The sequence below is a fragment of the Biomphalaria glabrata genome, chromosome 14 (genome assembly GCF_947242115.1).
Source record: "Biomphalaria glabrata chromosome 14, xgBioGlab47.1, whole genome shotgun sequence".
Taxonomy (NCBI): domain Eukaryota; kingdom Metazoa; phylum Mollusca; class Gastropoda; family Planorbidae; genus Biomphalaria; species Biomphalaria glabrata.
The window spans coordinates 9,714,580-9,737,932 of NC_074724.1; the positions used below are offsets into that span (position 1 = coordinate 9,714,580).

General features: G+C 33.2%; 1 protein-coding gene across 1 annotated transcript; it reads left to right on the forward strand.

The window, feature by feature from the left end:
* Window positions 1-436: 436 nt before the first annotated feature.
* LOC129922650 (uncharacterized) lies at window positions 437-16,269 on the forward strand. The gene is made up of 7 exons (XM_056009323.1): window positions 437-727; window positions 1,393-1,498; window positions 4,203-4,274; window positions 5,541-5,728; window positions 9,855-10,065; window positions 15,055-15,345; window positions 16,145-16,269. Exons 3-7 carry the CDS (start codon window positions 4,214-4,216, stop codon window positions 16,252-16,254), a joined length of 861 nt encoding a protein of 286 aa, XP_055865298.1. The 5' UTR covers window positions 437-727; window positions 1,393-1,498; window positions 4,203-4,213; the 3' UTR covers window positions 16,255-16,269.
* Window positions 16,270-23,353: the final 7,084 nt, after the last annotated feature.

Below are 23,353 nucleotides of genomic sequence, written 5' to 3' on the forward strand. Positions count from 1 at the left end.
TGGATCCTTATCTAGAGTCTATTTAGTCTAAATCTAAACTTAGTCAAGATCTAGCTTCTATGCCTAGTCTAGATTCTAGATTAAGATCTAGAAAGCTCTAAATCTAGATTTTGATCTAGTTTATATCAAAATTCTATATCCTGATCTAAACTAGATTTTAAGCTAGTCTACAAATCTAGTTCTAGCCTAGATTCCAGTACTATATCTAGCTTGAATTCTAAATCTAGATATTAGTTCTAGATTATAGTTCTAAATCTATCTAATCTAGATCAAGCCCATATCTAGATCAAGAACTAGTCTAGAGTTCTAGTCTCGATGAAGATCTAGATTTTAGATCTAGACAATATCATATCTAGAACTAGTCAAGAAATCTAGATCTTGTCTATATCTAGGTTCTATATATATTATATATTCTGGATATAGACTAGACCTATAAAGTAAATAGCGATTATGATCAGGATTATTTAGGCCTACTAGTGGGTAATAGTGTATTATCCTATGCATGGGAAACCTGTTAAGTTGTGCAGGCTCATTTTTGTTTATTTCTTACTACGTCTACTCTCCAATATTCTAATCGAAATTGTTGGGAAGAAGTAGGTATCTTGAAAAAAAAATCTACATCACATAACATTTACACAACAATAATGGGTATTTCCGAAATGAAATACTACTTGCAGCCATTTTCGCCGTAATCACCGTAGACAGAAGAGCCGAGCTTAGTGAAAAGGTAAAAAAAAAAGTTTCAAAACTTAGTTTAATTTTTTGAAAATAAAGGATTAAGAATTGTATTTTTATAACTGTGTATGTAATATAGTTATACTTGTATATAACCTTCAAAGAACGAAAGCTTTTATGCTTTAAACAACCCATGCATTTTCTGGATCTAGAATGCATGATGCTTTTAGACAAGAAGAAACCAGTGGCGTAGCTATGGTGGTGGATGGTGGCAGGAGAATTCGAAAATTCCATCGGGCCAAAACTTAAAGGGGCCCCCTAAATAAGTGTTGTTGTTTTTTTAAATTACAAATAAAATATTACGCCATTATCTCATGTCGCGATGCGAATGATCATAGCAGGGACCCGTATAAAGGAAAATTCCTAGCTACTCCACTGAAAGAAACATTTTTTTTCTACCTAACTTATTCATGCTCTATATTGGGCTAAACTTCTTCAAGCAAAATTATAAAATTTAAGCATTTTATTGATTACATACTTTTTTTTTCGAAAAAATCAATCTAATAAATCTAAAAAAAAAATTGTCCTTTTAATTAAAAAAAATTCTGTTCGTTTTGATTACAGCAGTTCTAAGTGTATTGGCTATGTAAAAACTTTATTATGCTAAATAAAAGTGATGTTTTTGAGGATTATATATTTTTTAAATAAAATATTTAGCTGTGATGGAGATTAGAAGAATTAGAAAAGAAAATGAAAACTAAACATCATGAAATTTCAGACCTTCAAAAGTTCTGATGCATTGGCTACTTTTTCTTTTCTTAAAGTGAGCGTTTTAATTTTTAAAAAATTAATGTGTGCATGAATATTTTTCATAAAATAAACAACTTTTAAATGAAAAACTTCAAGTGAATGGAAGTTTTTTTTTTATTTAAACACGTCACAGACGCCTTAAAAAAAATACACAAACATCATTCATTTATTTGCGCATGGTAAAAATTAGCATCTAAGATTATGATAGAAAAGTAAACAAGGATAATTATGAAATATATCTTCCATGTATTAATTAACTAATTTGATGAAATGCTGATTTAAATAGTGTTTTGAAAAAGATTTTTTTTATACCAACTTAGCTTTAATTGAAGAAAAACCGGATTATTTTGACAGTTTTGCTAAATTCTCACTATACACTTGACGACAATTTAAAACGGACTAAATAATAATAATAATAATAATAATCTTTATTATCCGTAAGAAAATTTGTCTTACAATTTGTGCATTACACCAAACAAAAAACATTATAACTATAAGAAACCAAAGTGTACATTCACACCAGACTCACTCATAATTTACATGTGACAAAGTTTATACCAGATTGTTCTTATTTAATGATTTGATTGCCAGGGGAACAAAAGAGTGTTTGTGTCTCTTTGTCTTTGCTATCGGTGTCTTGTATCTCTTTTGTGATGGTAAAATCACAAAATCCTGACACAAAGGGTGATTCTTTATTTCGAGGATCTTGTTAGCTTTTTTAGAGATGTTTGTCTCAAACAACTGCCCAATCTAGATCTAGATATAAAAATGTATTTTTAAACAAAATTTGCATTTATAAATGACAGCTTACTGGTGCAGATTTATATATTAAGTAACGGTAGTATCAGATTAAGTAGCGGATCGGAAGCGAACTGCATAATTTACACAATTATCGATACTTATCCTGAGTATATTAGTCTAGTTGTTTCAAGTTAAAACGTGTAAAAAAGAGATAAGACATTGAGTCAGCTTTTTAAATCATCAATTCCTCTTCTACTGTTAGATATTGATCAATCACACTTAGACTCAGAGGCGTAGTGGGAGGTGGGTGAAAGGGGGACACGACTTCGAAGGCGCGACTTTCAAAGGGGGCGCCATACGCCGAGAGACGAAAAAAAATATATATCACTATCTTCATGGCCAAAATCCTCTTATTCAAATCCTCAAGAAAAAAACATTTCCTTAAAAAAAAATAATTCCTTAAGTTAAATGTATTAAAACATATGTGAGTGCAGCGCGGCAGTTCAGGTGATAATAGGAAACACTACTTACTAATTAACATTTTTTTTGTTGCGTAAATGTAGTAGTTAATATGACAGAACTTAGCAATACAAATGTAAAAAAAAAAAAAATGACAAAAATCTAATTTATGTATTGCTAAGTTTAAAAAGTTAAATAAGTTCTGTAATATTAACTACTACATTTACAAAAAAAAAATATTTTTCTTAAAGAGAAATCTATTTAGTAATGCATATAAGTTGGACATAATTTAAAAGAACAATTAATAAGTAGTTTTTCATAATATCGCGTGTACTGCAGCGCTGCGGTATAGCAGTACAACAGTTAAAGAATTTTTTTATTTTTTTTTTACGGAAATATTTTTTTCTTAAGGATTTCAATAAGATATTGACCCCTTACAAAACAATTAGATCAATTAGATATTCATTATAAGACATCAGTCAGGCCAGGTTCACATTTAACTTCACATTCACTTTCACCTATCCTTTGATCTGCTGAAGCGTTGGGGCACCACTCAAGGTCTCTCAATTTTCTTCATTTTTCTCTTAATTTTTTCTTTGATAGAATTTCATTCTGATTTTCCTTCTAAAAATAATAATAATAATAATAATAATAATTTTATTTATAAAGCGCTATTAAAAAACAAAATGTAGGCTCAAGGCGCTGTAATAACATTTAAAACCTGCCCTTTTAGCTGCCTGAGTGGAACAATTCGGGGACAGATTGAGTTTGAGTTTCCACACAAACTGTCTTTTTAACCTTGCTTTTCTTATATATTCATTTATTTATTGTTTCTTTTACGGAATGAATGGACGTAAAAAGCTTAAAATATACAATTAATGTAACAGTAATTTTGCAACCTTTTCATATGTTTACATTTGATTATATGTAGCCTAAGCTTTTGAAGTCCTTCTATGTATTTAAAGTTGTCTAATAATCATACATGGGTCTCACAGCGTCCTTATTATTTATCAAACACATTACAAGAAATAAATATACAGTTTTATTATTTTTTGTCTGTTTAGCTATTACGATCAAATTTGCATGAGTCTGACTGCTCTGAGTTTGAATATATGAAAAAAACAACATGGACATTACAAGAAAGATGAATGTATAATAAAAAAGCCCGAATTCCGAGATGCAAGAACAAAAAATTAGATACAATAATGAACAGTCTGGCATCAGCCATTAAAATATAAATGTTTACACAATGAAAACTTAACATCTATGACTATCTCTAAGCTACTGTATAGGTTTTAACTAATGATGTCATTTTTTGTACGTTCAATTTTGTTAACTTAAGTGCGTCGCTATTAACGCTAAAATAATACAATATAATAATTTTTTTTTTTCTTAATAATTATAATTGTTTGGACATTAATATTTTTAATAATTAGAATGATTTACAAATATTATTATTAATACATTTTTATCTTTTAGTATCATTTATTTAATTTCACTTGTTGCTAAAAATTTAGAAAAAAAAAACATGCCGATTCCCAAAGCAAAGATGATGATGATGATAATTGCATTAATATCTTTTGATGCAGGTTAGTTCAGTAATTTTTAGTTAATTTAGCTCAATAAACTATATAGATATATTTACTTAATATCCAAGAGTTTGTTTGTTCCCATCTACATTTCTGGGTACACTGTTTCATTACTACTTTAATTCATATGTTGTTGTTTTTTTTAATTCGTATGCATATCTTATCTTATCTTATATAATACAGACGTTACTTCAAAAAAGAAGATGATTACGTCCTACGCGTTATGCATTTAGTCATGCATATTAACCAATGACTTAAATTCTGCCAAGTCACTGGTTTTCCTGGCTAGCTCAGGCCTTGTCGTCATTGCCCGAATCTTGTTTCCTTTGGTCTATGCAGAGATAACTAAGTCAATGCACAGAGGACGAAGAAAAAATAGAAGAAATTTTGTCAAGAGTGTCGCCTATTGAACAAATGAGGACAAAAAGTTGTTAGAAAAAGAAAATGTCTATTTAAAGCTACTAATTATTTCTTGTATATATAGATGCTCCTTCTTTGTTAAAGATTAGCACATTTCTGCTGTCCTATAAACTTCAAGATGGCTATAGAAAAAAGTCGGCCTTATACATAACATCTGTAAGTGGTGTATACTGGGAAAGTAAATAGATGGGATGAAAATATCAGAATAAAAAAAACACACAAAAAAGGGTAATCCAATGATTCAATATTTTATGTGAAGATATAATGCTTATTAAAATGTGTTAATCGCCTAATTAATGTTTACAATTTTTTTACCAAACAGACTGCAATTTTTTTTATTAAATAATTTTTGTATAAATCTATTTTTTTTTCTCCGTTACGTTAATGTGATAAAAAGGGATTTACAATCAGTAAACATTGATACTGACCTTTGGGAAGACATAGCCTTAGACCGCACTAGTTGGAGAGAGACGGTGACCAAGAAAGCTATAGACAGCGAGAAATCGTGGGTCTCGATTCTTGAAGAAAAGCGTGCCACGTGAAAAATGGCCAGCTTCTCTACCACCAAAGCCACCTTGACATGCAATATATGTGGACGGGAGTGTCTCTCCAAAATAGGGCTCCACGGTCATATGTAAAAGTGTTCGAGATGAACCATAGTCGTTTCACGACTGAAGGAGGCCAATTATTTTATTCACAATTATTTGAATCATTCATTTTGGCAAAATTATACAACCCAATTGCAGTTATCGTTTGGTCTAGGAACAATAAGTTTACTTTTTAGTTTTTAATTATAATAAATAATATTGCTAATTTTGTTTCGTTAATAATAATTTATTCGATTAGCTTGTTCTGGACTTCAAATAAACCTTAAATTAGCTGATTTAGACATGAACTACACACAATGTAGTAAAGGACTACTGTCAACAGACAAGTTTATGTTGATTGGTAATATTACTAACTTCAACTTAAATCAATATGCTAACGGAAATATTTTACTGATGAGCAAAAACAAAAACAACATTACAGATCAGGTAAATACTTACTAACTACAATATGTCTTACCTTTGATAAACGTATTAATTGTTACTAATGGCATTAATATAATAATTTGTTTATATTTATCATAACCGTAGATACTCCATTTTTAAATGTCAACACTACAATTTAATTTTCTTATCCCATTCTTTTTTTTATAAATATCAGCTGACATAATACCATGAAATGCATAAGGTCAATGAAAGCGTTTTTCTGTAAGCATTTTTGTAAGTTGGGAAAAATATAATTCAACTAGTTGACAGGCGGCGTAGCGTACGCCGCTATTTTGCAGGGCCGGCCTTAGGTGACCGCAGTGGGCTCCGCACTTATTCGATCGCAGTGGGCCCGCACTTATTCGATCGCAGTGGGCTCCGCACTTATTCGATCGCAGTGGGCCCGCACTTTCATAGGAACCGCCCTTATACTAGGTGCATAAAATATTAAATTAAACCATTGTATAACTTATAACAGATTTCCCGCGGCATAATGTCGATTTACCAGGAGATCCTGAAATTCTACAGAAATTGCAAAATATACGAAAAAGTCCTGGAAATATCTGGAAATTATTAAAATCTTTAAAAAAAACTCATACGAATCTCATTAAATAAATAGACAAAAATTGTCATTTTGGGGTGTCATTCAATAAAGAAAAATCCTACAAGGCACAATAAAAAAAAAACGGCATTATCCCATAATTTTGGAATCTGGTGAAAGAAGCTTCTCGCGAATCAAACTAATGAAGAATTACTTTAGTTCAACATTTCTCGTACATAGATTGAAACATTTGTTAATTCTTGCTATTGAGCGTGATCTATGTAGGAAATATAATTTTTATGATATATAATATGACTTCGCTACACGCAAGGCTCTTAAAGTAATTCCGTACGTAGTAATGGATAACTACAAAGCAAAGACGAATGTATTTTCTAATATAAACTTAAATTTCAGTTATAATCCGTATCCCTAATAAAACTAGGCCCCGCGAATTCCGTTTCGCATAGAGCCCCACAATGTCTATGTCCGGCCATGCTTTTTAATGATGGGCGAATGCAGAGTAGATCACTAGTTATATATATATATATATATATAGTCAACCCATGGCGTAAGATACGCAGCTATTTTGCAGGGCAGGACATAGGCCACAGCTAACTATCCGACTGCAAAGGGTATCACATTTTTATAAGACCCGCGCTAATTCTATGTGCAAATTATTAAATTAAACCATTTTATAACTTATAACAGATTTCTCGCGGCCGCCTGATTTACAAGGAGCTCCTGGAAATCTCCTCAAATTGCAAAATTTTATTTTTTTAAAAGTCATGGAAATCTCCGGAAATTATTATTTTTTTTTTTTGAAAACTCATGCAAATCTCATGAAATATATAGACAAAAATTGACATTTTATGGTGTCATTCAATATGGAAAACGCCAATCCTACGGGCGATAAATAAGCCGTAATTGTGTAATCTGGTGAAAAACGCTTCTCGCGACTCAAATTAATGAAGAATTACTTTAGTTCAACAATTCTCGTAGATAGATTAAAACAATTGATAATTGTTGCTATTGAGCGTGATCTATGTAGGAAATAAAATTTTCTTGATACACTGTATTTCTACACGCAAGGCTCGTAAAGTAATTTTGTAAGTAGAAAAGAATAAATAAAATGCAAAGACGAGTTTATTTTCTAATTCAAACTCTTCAATTTCACTTATTGTCCGCTTCCCTACCAAAACTTGGCCCCCTCTTAAGTCCAGCCCTGCTGTTTAGTGTTTGTAAAATGTTTGTAAAATGTTTTACATTTTTTGGATGTTACTTCAGAGTTGAAGATAGTTTAATTTTTAGTCCAAACCTCCAGCATGACGAAGGGGGATGGGAGCGGCAAAAATTTGACAGTCCAGCGCGCAGCCATCCGTAGCAACGTGTGAATGTTCTCCCCCTCTTCCCCTCTTGTTATTTCGTGGGGTGACTATCCGCAAAAATAAGAGAGTGATCTTTCCTTTACTTCTTGTTTAAACTCTTGCGGGAAGAAGAGAATTATATAATTAGATGGGCCAAAAAACATTTGTTAGCGGGGAGCATTATAATGCAAGAGTGATTTTTTTTTGTGGTCTATCTGTAAGTCCATCCATTCGTCCCTCCTTCCGCCCCGATTGTATCTCAGAAAGAAGTTTAAAAAATTAAAAATCGGACATCATATTATTTTAGACCTTTTATGGTTCTGATGCAACTGCTACTTTTTTATTTTCCGAACGTGAACCATTTAATTTTAAAAATTATTTATGCAACAACATTTTTAGAAAAATACACCACTTTTAAATTTCAAGGGAGATAAGTTTTCTAAAAAGTCGAGGATATCTTCATTAATAATTAAAGCTTCATTCATGGATTCGCGCACTGATACAATCAATTTACATCTAAGGTCTCGATAGAAAAAATATAACTGGTTCATTATAAAATATATATTTAAAAAATCCACTGCGTCACAAAAATGCCTACACCAATACGAGCCAGTTATCGAGTGTTCAAAGACATTGGTGCACCGAGTGAGCTTTACAGCATTTCATTTAAAGAGTTAATTTCACATGACAACGAAGAAAAACATTTGACTACTTAACAATCAATGAATTCATCAATACGAGCAAATGTTGAGATATTGGTGCACCGAGTTGTTGTTTTTTTCGTTTATCATTATATGGACGTCAAAGAAAAAAAAATTCCATTATGTCGCAATGGGCAAGTAACCCTAACCCTAACTCTAATCTATTAGTTGCCAATGTTCACAAATCCTAGAGAGAGTGTAAGCGTGACCTGCGACCAGGATCTAGACAAAGGAAAGGAATGTGACCATGTCAGATTGTCTGGCATGATGAAAGCTGTTTAAGTTGTCTCGTGTTATTGATAATTAAACAATGTTGATATTAATAGAATAATGGAGACTTTGTTTATATGGTCAAGCTGATATTAGTAAATCTAGTGCAGAGAATGTGATGAAGGTAGTAGGCAGGTGTTTGTGTGTGTGCGTTAACAACCACAAAGAGGAGTGGCTCAATCAATGGGCAACAGGAAAGACAGGCAGAGCCATGTTTTGAATTAAATAAGCTTAACAAACAGGACAGTATTAACTTAACTTCCTCCCCCGCAAAAAGCAATCTACAATCTTCCAATTAAGAACATGACACAAACGTCTGTTAAATTATCATCTCAATAAAATTAATCCCACACAACTCCCCCTTTGTAGACACTGCGCCCATCCTTATGAAACCTAAACTATAATCTTTTTGAATGCCTCCTCCTAATCCACCTTAGGCAGACCCTACTACCACTACAGCCCAACATAACCAACACTCTGGATGGCAGTCCTTACTACCACTACAGCCCAACATAACCAACACTCTGGATGGCAGTCCTTACTACCACTACAGCCCAACATAACCAACACTCTGGATGGCAGTCCTTACTACCACTACAGCCCAACATAACCATCACTCTGGATGGCAGACCTTATTACCGCTACAGCCCAACATAACCAACACCCTCTATGGCAGTGCTGAATAACTGTAGAAAAATGCACACTATTTTTCCTTGTCACAGTCTGCAAAAGAGCTCGCATCTTAGCAGCAATAAAGCTGGCTAGAAGAAGAAGTGTGTGTGTGTGGGGGGGGGGGTAACTAGACATTAAATATTTTTTTATTAAAAACACCTTTTCTCGCACCAAAGAATGAAATAATTAAAAAATATTTGTTCACAATTCATTGCACAATTTATTGCGGTCGATTGGATTATTTTGCTCAGCTGACTAAATCACACTTGCCTGACCATATAGGCAGTAGCCTCTAGATATATGGTAAGAATCCCCTAATGATTATATCTATATTTCTCCAATAGGAGCCATTAACTCGTGATTCCTAATTGCCGTTTATGAAATTCTCTATTGTAATATATTGTATTTAAAAAATATTATTGAAAGTTTTGAGTTGTATATATAAGCCCTTTATATATATATATATATATATATATATATATATATATATATATATATATATATATATATATATATATATATATATATATATATATATATATATATATATATATATGTTTGTTTATTTGTTGTTTCAACAGAAACCTTTAAAGACGCTATTCATTGACAAGGATTGCAATAAAACGAAACCTAGCGAGATCACCTGTGTAATTAGCATCGATAAAAAAGAGATAATTACAAAGTTTACAGAATCAGCCAGCAAAGAATATAACAACGTATACGTGTTCCTCAGACTGTTCTATATGTGGTCTTTCGAAGATAGTTCAGAAGTACAACTGCCACAATCATATGGTAAGCTAATAATTATCGTTCTTTTCCTGTTATGACATGATTAGGAATTAGTTATTTGTTTCGGGAATAGAGGGAAAGTTTCACTTAGCGACGATGACGTAAAATAACTTTAAAAAGTAAGAACAATCTAGGGTTTGATGAAAACAATACGCTTTTCTTGTAGAAGGGATTTTAAAGACGGCTATAAAAAGGACATTCGACGATTCCCTTTATTGGTACTTTGTTGCTCAACACTAGAGTCGAATACTTTTATCGATTGTTGGCCCTTTCGCCGGTGTTATCTGTTCCAGTATTGAGTTCAGTGTTATCTCCAGTTGGACTTGTTCGAATACTTTGCACCGCAAAAACGCTTAACATCCCCACCTCTCTGTATCTCTCTCTCTCTCTCTCTCTCTTTCAATATCTCTCTAGCTAGCCAGTATCTTTATCATCCTCTCTCTAATATCTATTTTTAGTTGTTCCAAACAGAAGCTAATTATAACTTCTATAATTCATGGTACAATTTTAATGTTACTAAATAATATTATAAAAAGCGTAACCATAGAAGATGGCAATATATGATCAGGGATCTTTGTGTTATTCGACCCTTTAAAACTTATTTACAAAAAATTGAAAGTCTAATAATTGTCACAATATTAAATATTTAACAAGATTACAATGAAAGTTTGTGTTACTCAGTGGCGGCTCCCATCAAATTCACCAATGGACGAGAAATGTGTTGAAGCCATAGTCTTGTTTTGATCGTTTAAAGAAATTGTAAAAATTTGTCTTTATTTTTCACATAAAAGCAAACAGTGCAACACGTCGTCTTTGATGGGACTCTTCTAACTCTTCTGGAATAAGTAGAGTATCGTTAAGTGATCACCTATGATTAGCATGGAAACCTCCAGATAAAGTGTCGCACCTAGTGCGGTAGATCTGGGTTTCACCCCTCTTCATCAACTTTCTTAAATTTGTGATAATAAACACTATTGCTAAAAAGTAAAGTTCCCCTTTTAGACCTTGTGGTCTATAGGGCAGATGATCTAAATATCATCAAATTCTGTGGTCTACGGTTAACAAGGGTGTCATTTGACCAGCACAACGACTTTACTTTTCCCCAACTAATGTCAGGTACCCATTAGAGCTGGGTGGAGTCAGAGGTGCCCAACGATCCCGAAATAAAAATCCCAGTCTTCAACAGGATTCGAACCCGGACACCACGTTCGCAAGCCAAGCAATTTACCGCTTTGCCAACGCACCTCTAAACACTATTGCTATCTAGTTCTTTTTATTGAACCAATACAATGAGCTGATTACCTACTTTTATTGATTTTTACTCAAATGTAAAATCTCTATGTTTATTACATGTATTTAAATGTTATTGCAAATTTTCAAATAATATTTAATTAAAATTACGAAAGGACTAAACATCATATGAAAAGGTTTCCTTTGTTATACTTTCAAGACAGAAATGGATAACGTTGTGCTGAATCATTTACAGTTAAACTACCATCTAGATGTGTCTAGACATATTTGGGCATATATCTAGAAATGATATTATTATCTTTTTCAATGTGTCTGCTTTTGCCAAATTTTAATTTTTCCAAATTGGTTGCCACCCCCAAAATGGGTTAGGGCGCTGACCACACCCTCCCAGTGACTCTACTGCTTCTAGATACCTACTTCTTCCGGACAATTTCAATTAATATTTTAAGGTAGACCTATTAGGAAATAAAAGAAAAGAAACTGGTTTCCCATACGAACAGCATAGGCCTAGTACACTATTATCCACTTGTAGACCTACTAATCCTGATAATAACCGCTATATTTGCTTAATAGATCTAGACTAGATCTAGGATATGCCTAGAATCTACATCTGGACAAGATCTAGAATTCTAGTTGTAGATATAGTCTAGATTTAGACTTACATCTAGGCTAGATCCCTAGATTAGTTCTAGATCTGGATCTAGACTTGATATAGATTAAAAAAGAAAAATAATCTATAAAACTAAAATCTAAGGTAATAGGCGATATTATGCCGCCCACGCCGCCCACGTCGGTTCTTTCTGTGGTCTTACCGTAGACAATAGGCTACCCTCAAACTCTGCATAATATCGCATATTACAAAATCTCAAAGTAAAATTCAGACTAAAGCTAGAATTGTGATCTAGAACTAGATTTATAGATTAGTTATATGTATAGATCTAGTTTTATCTAGATCTAGACTCTTGATATGGATATGATCTTTGATCTGGATCTAGACTCTTGATCTAGATATAGATCTTGATTTAGAATCTAGACTAGGTTTAGATTTAGACATGGTGTAAATTTAGTGTAAATAGACTCTAGATTAAGATCCAGATGAGATCTAAATTTATCGTCTAATCTAGACTAGATCTAGAAATAGAATGTAGATCTATTAGAGGTCATAATTATGATCAGGATTAGGAGGCCAACTACTGGGTTATAGTGCACTTGTGTTGCACGCATCAGATTCACTTGTTGATGTAGTACTACAGATGACATAATAAATAAATCTGCACCTTTAGTTATTTGAAGATTAACTATTTACTTGGACTATACATGTACATTTTGTTCAAATTGTTTTATACAATAAAATCTAGATCTATGTCTAGTCTCTATTTTTTGTAATTTAGATTGTTGTTAAGTTTATAGCTTAATGGGGATATATGAAAACTGCGCGGTACAAGGTAATTCTTTTTTTAAAGTTACAACTGAAACGAAGTCAGTATCAAAAGTCTTTTTTTAAAACAACTTTTGATTCAGAATTATTTTGTTCTAGTTAATAAGTGGAAAATCTATTTTATAATGATCTATTGATCCTTTTTCCCATTGAGTCCTTAGATGAAAATTTTTGTACCAATGCGCGAATCTATGAATAAAGCTTGATTTATTAATGAAGAAGCCTGTGACCTTTTTAGTAAAACTTACTTCCCCTGAAGTTTTTCATTTAAAAGTGGTGTAGTGTTTTGAAAAATCTGCTTGCATATGTAATTTAAAAAAAAATAGATGTTTCATTTTCGGAAAAGAAAAAAATAGCCGTTGCATCAGATCTTTGAATGACCTAAAATATCATGATGTCCGATTTCATTTTCTCTTTTATTTTCTGAGATCTACACGGATCTGACGGATGGACAGACGGACAGACAGGCCACACAAAACTAATAGCTTCTTTTCTCCTTTCGGTGGACGCTAAAAAAGATATGAATGTTTTAAAAATTAATTCAAGAAAAGTAAAGGAATTACAATTAGATATACCTTGAGGTTGTAAAACATTTTTAAATAGGACAAAAGCCCGTCTACTACATTTGCTTATGTCAAACTCACTCTGTCTGAGAGGTTTAATGTTTGTAATCGTTATTACTCCCACAACCAATCACGAATTTTAAGCTGAAGTTTTGCACAATTATTTCAAGAAAATAACTGATTAACCAATTCGTTTATAACTACTTTTAATTAATTATATTTGGTAAGGGAAAGAAAAAGCAATTGACTTATGTGGTGATATTAATTTAATTAGTCACCTTTATACCATCTACTTTGTAGAGAGTGAGCTTTCAAATAGAACAACGGATACAATCTTCCATTTTCATAGACTCTTTACTAGTAGAGTGGTTACATTGTTGGCTTGAGAAACCTAAGAAGTCTGTATACCACAAGAATAAATTCAGGACGTTCCTTTTTTAAACACCCTTAAAAATTATTACCCAGATGACCAGTTCTTTTTCTCTATCCTAATTTTAACTAATCCAACAAGTTATAGGAGCATAGCATATAGAGAAAGCTAAAAAAAAAAAAAGAAACATAAAATATAGCAAAACAAAAACAATTGTTAAAAATGAAATTTGAATTGCATAGATATATTTATCTAGGTCTAGATCGGTTTTTAGCGGCCCCCGAAAGGGGAAAAGACGCTATTAGTTTTGTGCGAAATGTCTGTCCGTCTGTCCGTCCGTCCCGTTTAAATCTCGTAAACTAGAAGAGATATTGAAAATCCGACTTCACAATATTTTAGACCATTCAAAGTTCTGATGCAACGGCTACTTTTTTTTTCCTGAAAGCGAAAATTCTAATATTTAAAATCAATTATGCAAGCAGTTTTTTATAAGAAAAAGCTAATTAGTATGCATTATATGTTATACCTAATTTAAGACGAATATTAATCTTATAAACATCATGTTCGTGAACATTTTTTCTTTATAGCGGAATTTTTTTTTTTTTTTTTTTTGAGGATTCGAATATGAGTTTGAGCCTTTTCAAAACAATTAACTTATTTAGTTTGAACCGAGGGTCCCGGGTTCGAATCCTGGTGAAGACTGGGATTTTCAACTTCTGAGTCTACCCAGCTCTAATGGGTACCTGACATTAGGTGGGGAAAAGCAAAGGCGGTTGGTCGTTGTGCTGGCTACATGACACCCTCGTTAACCGTAGGCCACAAAAACAGATGAACTTTACATCATCTGCCCTATAGACCACAAACTAGTTAGGCCAGGTTCACATCTAACTTTACATTCACTTTCACGTATTCTTTGATCTGCGGGACGGTTGGGGCACTACACAAGATCTGTTAACCTTCTTTCTCCATTCTTATCTCTCATTTGTCTTTGATATAATTTCATTCGGATGTTCTTTCTGAAAATATTGAAGCCTACCTAGGTGGACCACTGGTCGTGCGGTTTGCGCGCTGGACTGTCGTTTTGGATTTATCGACGATCGAAGGTTCAAACCCTGCCTGCTCCCATCCCCCGTCGTCCTGCGGGAGGTTTGGACTAGGAAGTAAACTATCTTCAACTCTGAAGGATTATCCGAATTATGTAAAACATTTTACTTCGGGGGCCGATTTTGAGTTTGTGTTTCCACACAAACTGTCTTTTGTAACCTTGTTTATTTCGTTTTTTATTGTATTTTGCTTGTTTTATATAATTTGTATTTTGTTGTTGTTGTAAGTGTGACTTTAAGATAATTAGTTTTGTATTATTTCACCAGAACCAAATAATACCGCAGTGTTTGTAAACGACCAAGTGCTTAGTAATAACAACACTGCAATAATTGTAGAGAACTCAACTTTACATTTTCGTTGTCCCGAAGAACCCAGTCCATGTGAAGTTTTTATTTACATTAACGAATCCTTAGTGAAAAGCAATCTAACCAGCTTAGTTCTCAAGGATGTAGATATCGAAAACAATGTCTACAGGTTTGTAACCAAAGTGTGTAATTCCAAAATTCAGACTACATATACTCCTTGTCTTATTGACAATTGTAAACGCAAATCAAGAGGTAAGTACTTTATACAATGATTTAACTTAAATATTTAACTTTAAAAGAGGCCCAATGATAAATGTTTATTCAGCAAAAGAATACGTTTCTTATTCTATTCAAAAATGACACATATTTAATGTAATAAATTTTAACCAATTAGTTGTTTTAACAAAAATGTATTTGAAAAGAATCACATTGTGGTCAATTTTTAATACATTATGTTTGATACTGTTATGAGAGATATTTTATTTTAGAAAATGCAGGAAAATAGACATGAAGATGTATACATTGTAGACGTATTAATAGGATGATGGTAAAAATGGTCTAAGATAACAGAAAACATGTGTTAACACACAAACACATACTCGAAAGTGTGATATTCAAAAATTAAAACACATATTTACCGAGCTTCTATCAAGTCACTCTGCAACTGGTCAAAATCAAAATCTTCTACACGTTTTTTTTTTCTTACACTTTCCATTCTCAGATCAAGTTGAACATTGCACAATTATTTTTTGTCAATGGCAACATGCGATTCAAAAAAAAATTATTCGTATGGTTATTATTAGTATTAAGTATTAGTTAATTTTTTTCCTATATTGAAAATGTACTAAATCTACGATAGGTAACCATTGACAATAATAACAAAAGAAAACAACAAAAAACTAAAAAATAAGGTCGTTTGTTAAAAATATTAAAGTAGCAAAAAATTAATAAAAACCTCTACTTTTATAAGTATTTAACTTGCTCGGCATCCAAAAATGCTGGTCTACAATCAAGGAGCCTTCAGTTTGAGCCGCTTTCTCTTTTTTTATAGTTCTTTCAGATACTAAAGATACTAAAGGCGTTTCTTTGGCCATTGCATTGATACCATCGCTAATAATTGGTTTTTGTGTAGGTAAACATAGACTTGGTAAGTTTAAGTAGTACTTGCATGTGTAAAAACATACAACAAAAGTATATCTATACTTATATATATATATATATATATATAAAGCAGAATGTGAAGCGTATGTATTTATGTATGTCCCGGTATAGAAATCAAAACCGTTTCACCGATCTTGATAAAACTTGGCAGAAATGTTCATTCGGTACCAATTTAGACCGTACTGTATGTATTGTAGCCCTAAAACAAACGTAAGACCCTCAAAATAAAAAAGATCAGCTCTATTACAGCTATATTATTTTAAGGATCTAGGTCATGTTTACATTAGGTCACGCATGCGCAGCAGAGATGAACATTCCTAGATCTAAATTAGCTCTCATTCAAGAAAACATTATTTTGTTACACAAAAAATAATATGCTTAAAAACAGAGCCATTATGAATCTGCACCAAACATCTTTTTTTTTTAAGATAAGGCGTGTTAATATAAATAGAAATGAAACTTTACATTATAAAAGCGCTTTACACACAGAGCAGCAATGGCTGGCACATTTTTTCAATTGGTCTTGACCTTTGAGTTGGTAAATTAACATGTTAAAATGCTACATTCCTTGACTATGTCATGCTGACAAGACGTCTGTCTAGCTGTGCGGGAATATCTCCAGAGGTAGAGATGAACAACTCCCACCCCCTTTTATTTGTTTAGTCCATCACATTAAGTTTATTTATAGGCAGGTGACCACAAGTTAAATACGATGGACGTAGGTTTAATGTCAGGGCATTGACACACTCTAGAGGTCACAACTTTTGAGGGATTTGAGTTTGTTTACTAGTAGTTTATCTTTATTAGGGGGGTTAGACTACAAGAGCAACACCTCTAAGGTAACCAGGTATATTTCCAGATAAACAACTCCCCCCCCCCCATTTTATTTTTTTAGTCCATCACATTGAGTTTATCGATTGACAGGTGACAAGTCAGATACGATTGACGTAACCACTCTCTAGAGGTCACACGAGGGAACTAGTTTTGTTTACTTAGTAGTAAATCTTAATTGGGAGATGTGGACTGGACTTCAATCCAAACATCTACACGGGTATCCGAACAAAGAGTTTGCTTATTTGGAGAAAAATCTGAATCACGTGGCTGGGCTAGAGGGCACACCTTTTCAAGTGTGCCGAGTTACTTGAACATAAATCTCAATTAGTAAGCTGGACTAAAGATCACACACACCTAAACGAGTGAACTTTGCTACACAGAGCACAAACCACGAAATTATATATCCCAGTAAGCCAGTAACTAATTATTTTGTAGAAAAAAATCTATATAAGCGTAAAAGACACGACCAGGGCTATCTTTAAATGGAAAGTTAAACACCCCCTACTCTTTATTTTATTTCTTTGGCCCAATTTATTTTTAAGCCAGAAATTGCCCCTTAGGCTAATTTAGCTGGAAAGATAAAGCAATATTATCCCGGAAATTCCAAATCTGATTCTAAAACTTTCAAAGTCCTTCAGTGTAATGTCCGAGGACTCATTCCAAAGACACTTGAAATAACTAGCCTGCTCCACAAAAATTGTGTGGATGTGAAAAAATAAGTGTCTCAATACCCAGGTACTCTGTTGCCCGCTGCTCCTGTGGGGATTGCCGAGGCCAGGTTACATTGGTGACTAATGCTTTGGTCGCCAAAAAAGTGCCCAGACTTGATTCAGGGGATGACAGAAACTTTGGTGTTAGAAATATGGAAAAATAATAGACGCTTCATGTGCTTCAATGATTGTGACAAGTCGGATTAAAGATTTGGCCGTTTTGGGTGTCTAGGGGATTTTTATGGTTTGAGAATCTTTACTTGCACATATAAACTACAAGCACAGCGTTAAAATGCAGGCAACAAATACTATATTTAGATGCAAACTTATGTACAGTTTATTTTACAAAATAAGATAATGAAAGGTGAAATGCTGTACAGTTGCTAGTATGGGATCTAGCGTATTTACATATATAGGACTATCATCATCAGATATTAGAACCAAGTGGTCTGAGTGTCATTAGGCTGGTTGCTTAGCTTTTGGTCTGGTGCTGCACTGGTGAGACTGGTGTGGCAGGTACTGATGCTGTCTGCTGGTGGGCTGGCGTAGTCGATCAGGCTCCGGTTGCAGTCCAACGTTGCAGAGCTGAGCTGCGTCTACCAATCAGTTAAGCCAGTGACGAGTCTGTGGCTAGCGTTGTTACTTGGACTCTTGAAGGATGAGTAGAACTGATGTCTACAGATCTGGTGCCAGCAAATCTGTTATCAGCTTGAGGTTGCTAAGATTTCAGGCTGATGTAGCCTATAGATAGAAGCTGCAATTATATGATGCATACGTCGGTTTAGCCATAATGATAACACTGGGAGGACGTTGCCTTTCCGTGAAAGACATCTTCAGACTGATGTTGAGAAACTATAAGCTAGTTTCATAATTATCAAAGGGAACTAACAAATGAATAGAGTGTCCCATCAAGGGAGATAACAATAATAATGGGGACTCCCATAAAGGGAAATAACACATAGCAATAAGTGCTTATATGATAAGTAATACAAGTGACGCTCACCAATCATGGTGAATAGCAAGTACATACATCACTAAGATAAATTAGATGAAAGGGGAAGGAGATATCAACGTCTGATACTCCCCCATGTTCCCTCATAAGTAAACGCAGAGCATAAGTAGATACATACTCAGTAATAAGACATGTTTACATAAGTGTCTTGATAATTCCCTGCCAAGGAATTAATCATTGATAATATAGTGAGGGCTCGGGCTGAGCGCTAATATATCAGAGATGAATTAATAATAGTTAAAGAGCTAAATACATCTGGTAAGAATTGTCAATAAACTCTAGTCCAGGTGGTTTGAACATTTAGCCACAAAAGTCATGATATAAAATATAAGTATACAGTAATCTACTTACATTATCCAATATAAGAATGCACAAATAAGTACACAACTAATGTAGTAACAGATGCACAAATATATATATATATATTACTAAATAAAATGGTTCTCAAGCACTCTACTAAGTTACATACCACCAATCCAAGTGAAATAAGGGAATGAAAATAGTCTAGAGCTCAAGCAAGAGATAGATGTGCTCCCTGTCAGCTCTCCAGCGAGAATGAGATCGGACGATGAAGTTTGTCCATATACACGTGGATAGAAAGGGGGGGGGTGAATGGCGGGAGATAAGTGCAAAGGTGGTCTAGACTATCTGGCGTCTTTGACAAAGAGATCCTCGCTTGACCGTGACGGCGCGAGTTGAAAGTCCAGGGAGTTCGCCAGATGAAACTATAAAAAATCAAACAAAGCATTGGTGTTTATTAAAAGAAATTTCAATAAATCAAATAAGAATATAAAACTAAAAAGTTATTTAATCTTGGTTATGCCAATAATAGAACATGCATCCTTCGTTTGGGACCCCTCAACTCAAGAAAACACTAAGAAACTGGAACATACACAAAATAGTGCAGTGAGATAATTAACGAATGAATAATCACATTTGACTAGAGTAACACCTTTAGTAAAATCACTTAATTTAGAAAGCCTTTAGGACAGAAAACTCAAAAGTAAAGTAGCAATTATACATAAAACACTGAATCATAATCTTCAAATACAAAAACAAAATATAATAGAAATACTCTAAAAAACACAAAAATAAAGGCACATTCCTCGTCCCATATGCTAGGACAAATTTGTACAAATACTCCTTCTTCCCTAGTGCTATTAAAGCATGGAATGGGTTGCTTGAGCTTGCCAGGAAAACCAGTGACTTGGCAGAATTTAAGTCATTGGTTAATATGAATGCACGCGTAGGACGTAATCATCTTCTTTTTTGAAGAGAGAGAGAGAGAGAATCTCAGATAAATCGAATACCGTAAATTTGTGGGATGATCTAATATAAAAATTATATCTACCATAAGCCTTATGAAGAGATTTTAATATCATGCTTGGAATGTAGTTTTCCTTAAAAATTCTGAACATAATATTAAGACAAAATTAGATTTTGTAACGTTTAAGCAAGAAAATTAATTGTAGTATAAGATAGAAGTGTGGTTTAAAATAAAAAGAGTTAAAATGTTTTTCATAAAAATCTAAAACAACCAATTTTTGTAAATGAGAAGAATATTATTTGTTTTATTTATTTTAGGAGGGATTTCAAACAGTTTGTTGATGGTCTATTTTGTTGATGAGTATATATGGTAATGGTGCATGCGAGTCCATACGACACAACAACAGAATGAATCAAGAATATACTTAATAACGCAGGCTGATCACTTCAACAATTTAATAAACAATAAAAAGGGCACAGTCCTCTGTCGTCGCTAGCCTAGCGTCGTCCTCTAAGGCGTCTTGTCCGTTATTCTTCTTGTTCATAATCCTACTCTGTTCTTACTCGTCACATTACTTAGGAAAAACCCGATTCACATCAACTTCTACGAATCTTGTGTCATTACATATTATTTAACATTAGTGGATTTTTCTAATAAAATTTTGGCGACGATTTGTAAGATTATTAATGTTATGTAGGTCGATTTCTTTTTCAAAACTAAATCCGGAATATTCTTTACCTATTTAAAAACTTTTTCTATGTTTCAGCAAGAAAATTAAATGTAAAATAAGTCTTACAAACCTAATATCGGCTTTTCCCCTTACGGGGCCTCTAAAAGTGATTTTCAATAATCGTTTCTAGTAAATTAGTTTCTTCTTTTAAAATCCTGAACAACCTATTGTCGATACTTTTGAAAAAAAAGTCTTTTCAAATCATTTGTTTTAAATTGAAAATGCGGAGCGATTTGATATTGATAATTAAACTATAGTGACGTATTGTCAAAGAATATAAGTGTAATGTAAGTCAATGATGTGATTTCAAACAATCATTTGACGTAACTTATTTTTATATAACAATTTCAGGAACAGCTTTATAGTTAATGAAATATAAGCCCGTATGGAGATTTTCATTTAGCAATTATATGCTATTTAAATAAAAAAAGGAACAACATATAATTGATCAAGTGTTTTGCAACCTTTAAGAATGTAAATTAAATATAATATAAATTAGAAGAGCAAACAAACATTCGTTGAAATTGATTAGTTATCACAAAACCATCAGGAACAATCTATTACAGATAGTTAAAACTATAGAGATGTCTTTAAAGGAATATTAAAATTTAAATCATATTTTCAATTACTTTTAGTGGGTTTTTTTATCTTAACGTGACGGACAGACTAACCAACAGACAAAATGCACAAAAATAAGAGACTTTTATCCTGATGGGGCACTAAACAAAAAATAAATAAAATATGCTTACTTAGAAATTTTAAAGGAATAAGTTTAGCAACTCAGTATGTTGCGACGTTACGCTACTGCACGAAAGTCGCTGCATAAAAAGTCCATTTTAAAAATATGCGTGCTATTTACATACAAATTGCATTATTAGCCTTTATAAACAAACATAAATGTTTTCTTTTAATTTTAGCAGCTAGTTGACCAGAAAAAGCACCATTAACCATCTATATATATAATTCTCTTTTTTCCATCAAGAGTCTTGTTGATAAGTAAAAGAAAGGTCACTCTGCGGATAGTCCACTAGAAAACAAGAATAGTGTTCACACTACGGAAGACGGCTGCGCGATGGACTGTCCTTTAAATGTATCAAACTCTGCCCGCTTCCATCCCACTTTGTCCAGCGGGTGGTTTGGACTAGGAACTAATCTAAGTAATGTACTATGTATATATATATTATATATATAAATATATATATAAATATATATATATATATATATATATATATATATATATATATATATAAATATATAAATATATGTATATATTGTTACGATTCTCTCTCTCCTACTCATCAGGCCTTCCGTAAACACTGCTAAACACAACACATCAACACATCAAGAACCTGACAACAAGAGCTTCACAATATCGGGTACTTTAATAATGAGTGAATAAGTAGGTAATTGCCAATACTAGACAATTGGCATCAAACACATCAACAACTAAAATGTCACTCTGTACATCACCGTACAAAACTCTACTGTCTCTCTTTCTGGACTTGTACATCAACACATGAGGACTCAACCAGGACCGACTTCATGGCCGACTAACAGTCCCGGTCTCGACGCTCTCCGGTCTTGAACTGCCGCTTTCCTACACACTGTGTCCTCGTACACGCAGGCTTTCAATCACATGACCATAACATTGGTCATATTTGCGTGTAATCGTGTATTCGTAGTACTGTCCCTTGTCCATGGCCCCGCTGACCTGAGTGATTCACGTGTGTGTCAGCTGGGCCTATAGTCAACCCTTTTGCGCCTCCAATAGGGTCATAACAATATAAATAAATAAATAAATAAATATATATATATATATGTAAATAGCAGGGCCGGACTTACCCATTGTGGGGCCCTATACGAAACGGATTTCGCGGGGCTAAGTTTGAGTCGGGAAGCGGATAATAAGTGAAATTTAAGAGTTCGCATTAGAAAATAAATTTTATTCATTCTTTACTAAGTACAGAAATACTTTACGAGCCTTGTGTATAGCGCATATCAGTATATCATAATAATTCTGTTTCCTACATAGATCACGCTCAATAGCAAGAATTACCAAATGTTTTAATCTATCTTTGAGAATTGTTGACCTCAAGTAATTCTTCATTAGTTTGTGGCGCGAGAAGTTTCTTTCACCAGATTACACCATTACGGCTGATGCATAATGTCGCGCGTAAGATTGGCGTTTTCTATTTTGAATGACACCCAAAATGACAATTTTCGTGTATATATTTCCGTATATTTTAAGAACTTTTTCGTATATTTTGCGATTTCGGGAGATTTCCAGGAGCTCCAAATAGTTCTTGATTATATGGACATTAAACCTGACATCTCAAAACTGGATGAATTATCGCAGTCACGTTGTCATTGTTAATGAATGGGAACAAATTCTTTATTCTTTCATGGACATCATCTCAGTTCATTGTCTGCTCGAACCATTCTCAGAATTTGGCTGGAATTCGGTCTGTAAAAGCTGATATCAATTCTGTATTATTTTTCGGTGCATTGGACCGTTTAGAAACATTTTCTTGACCTAGTGCACCAAT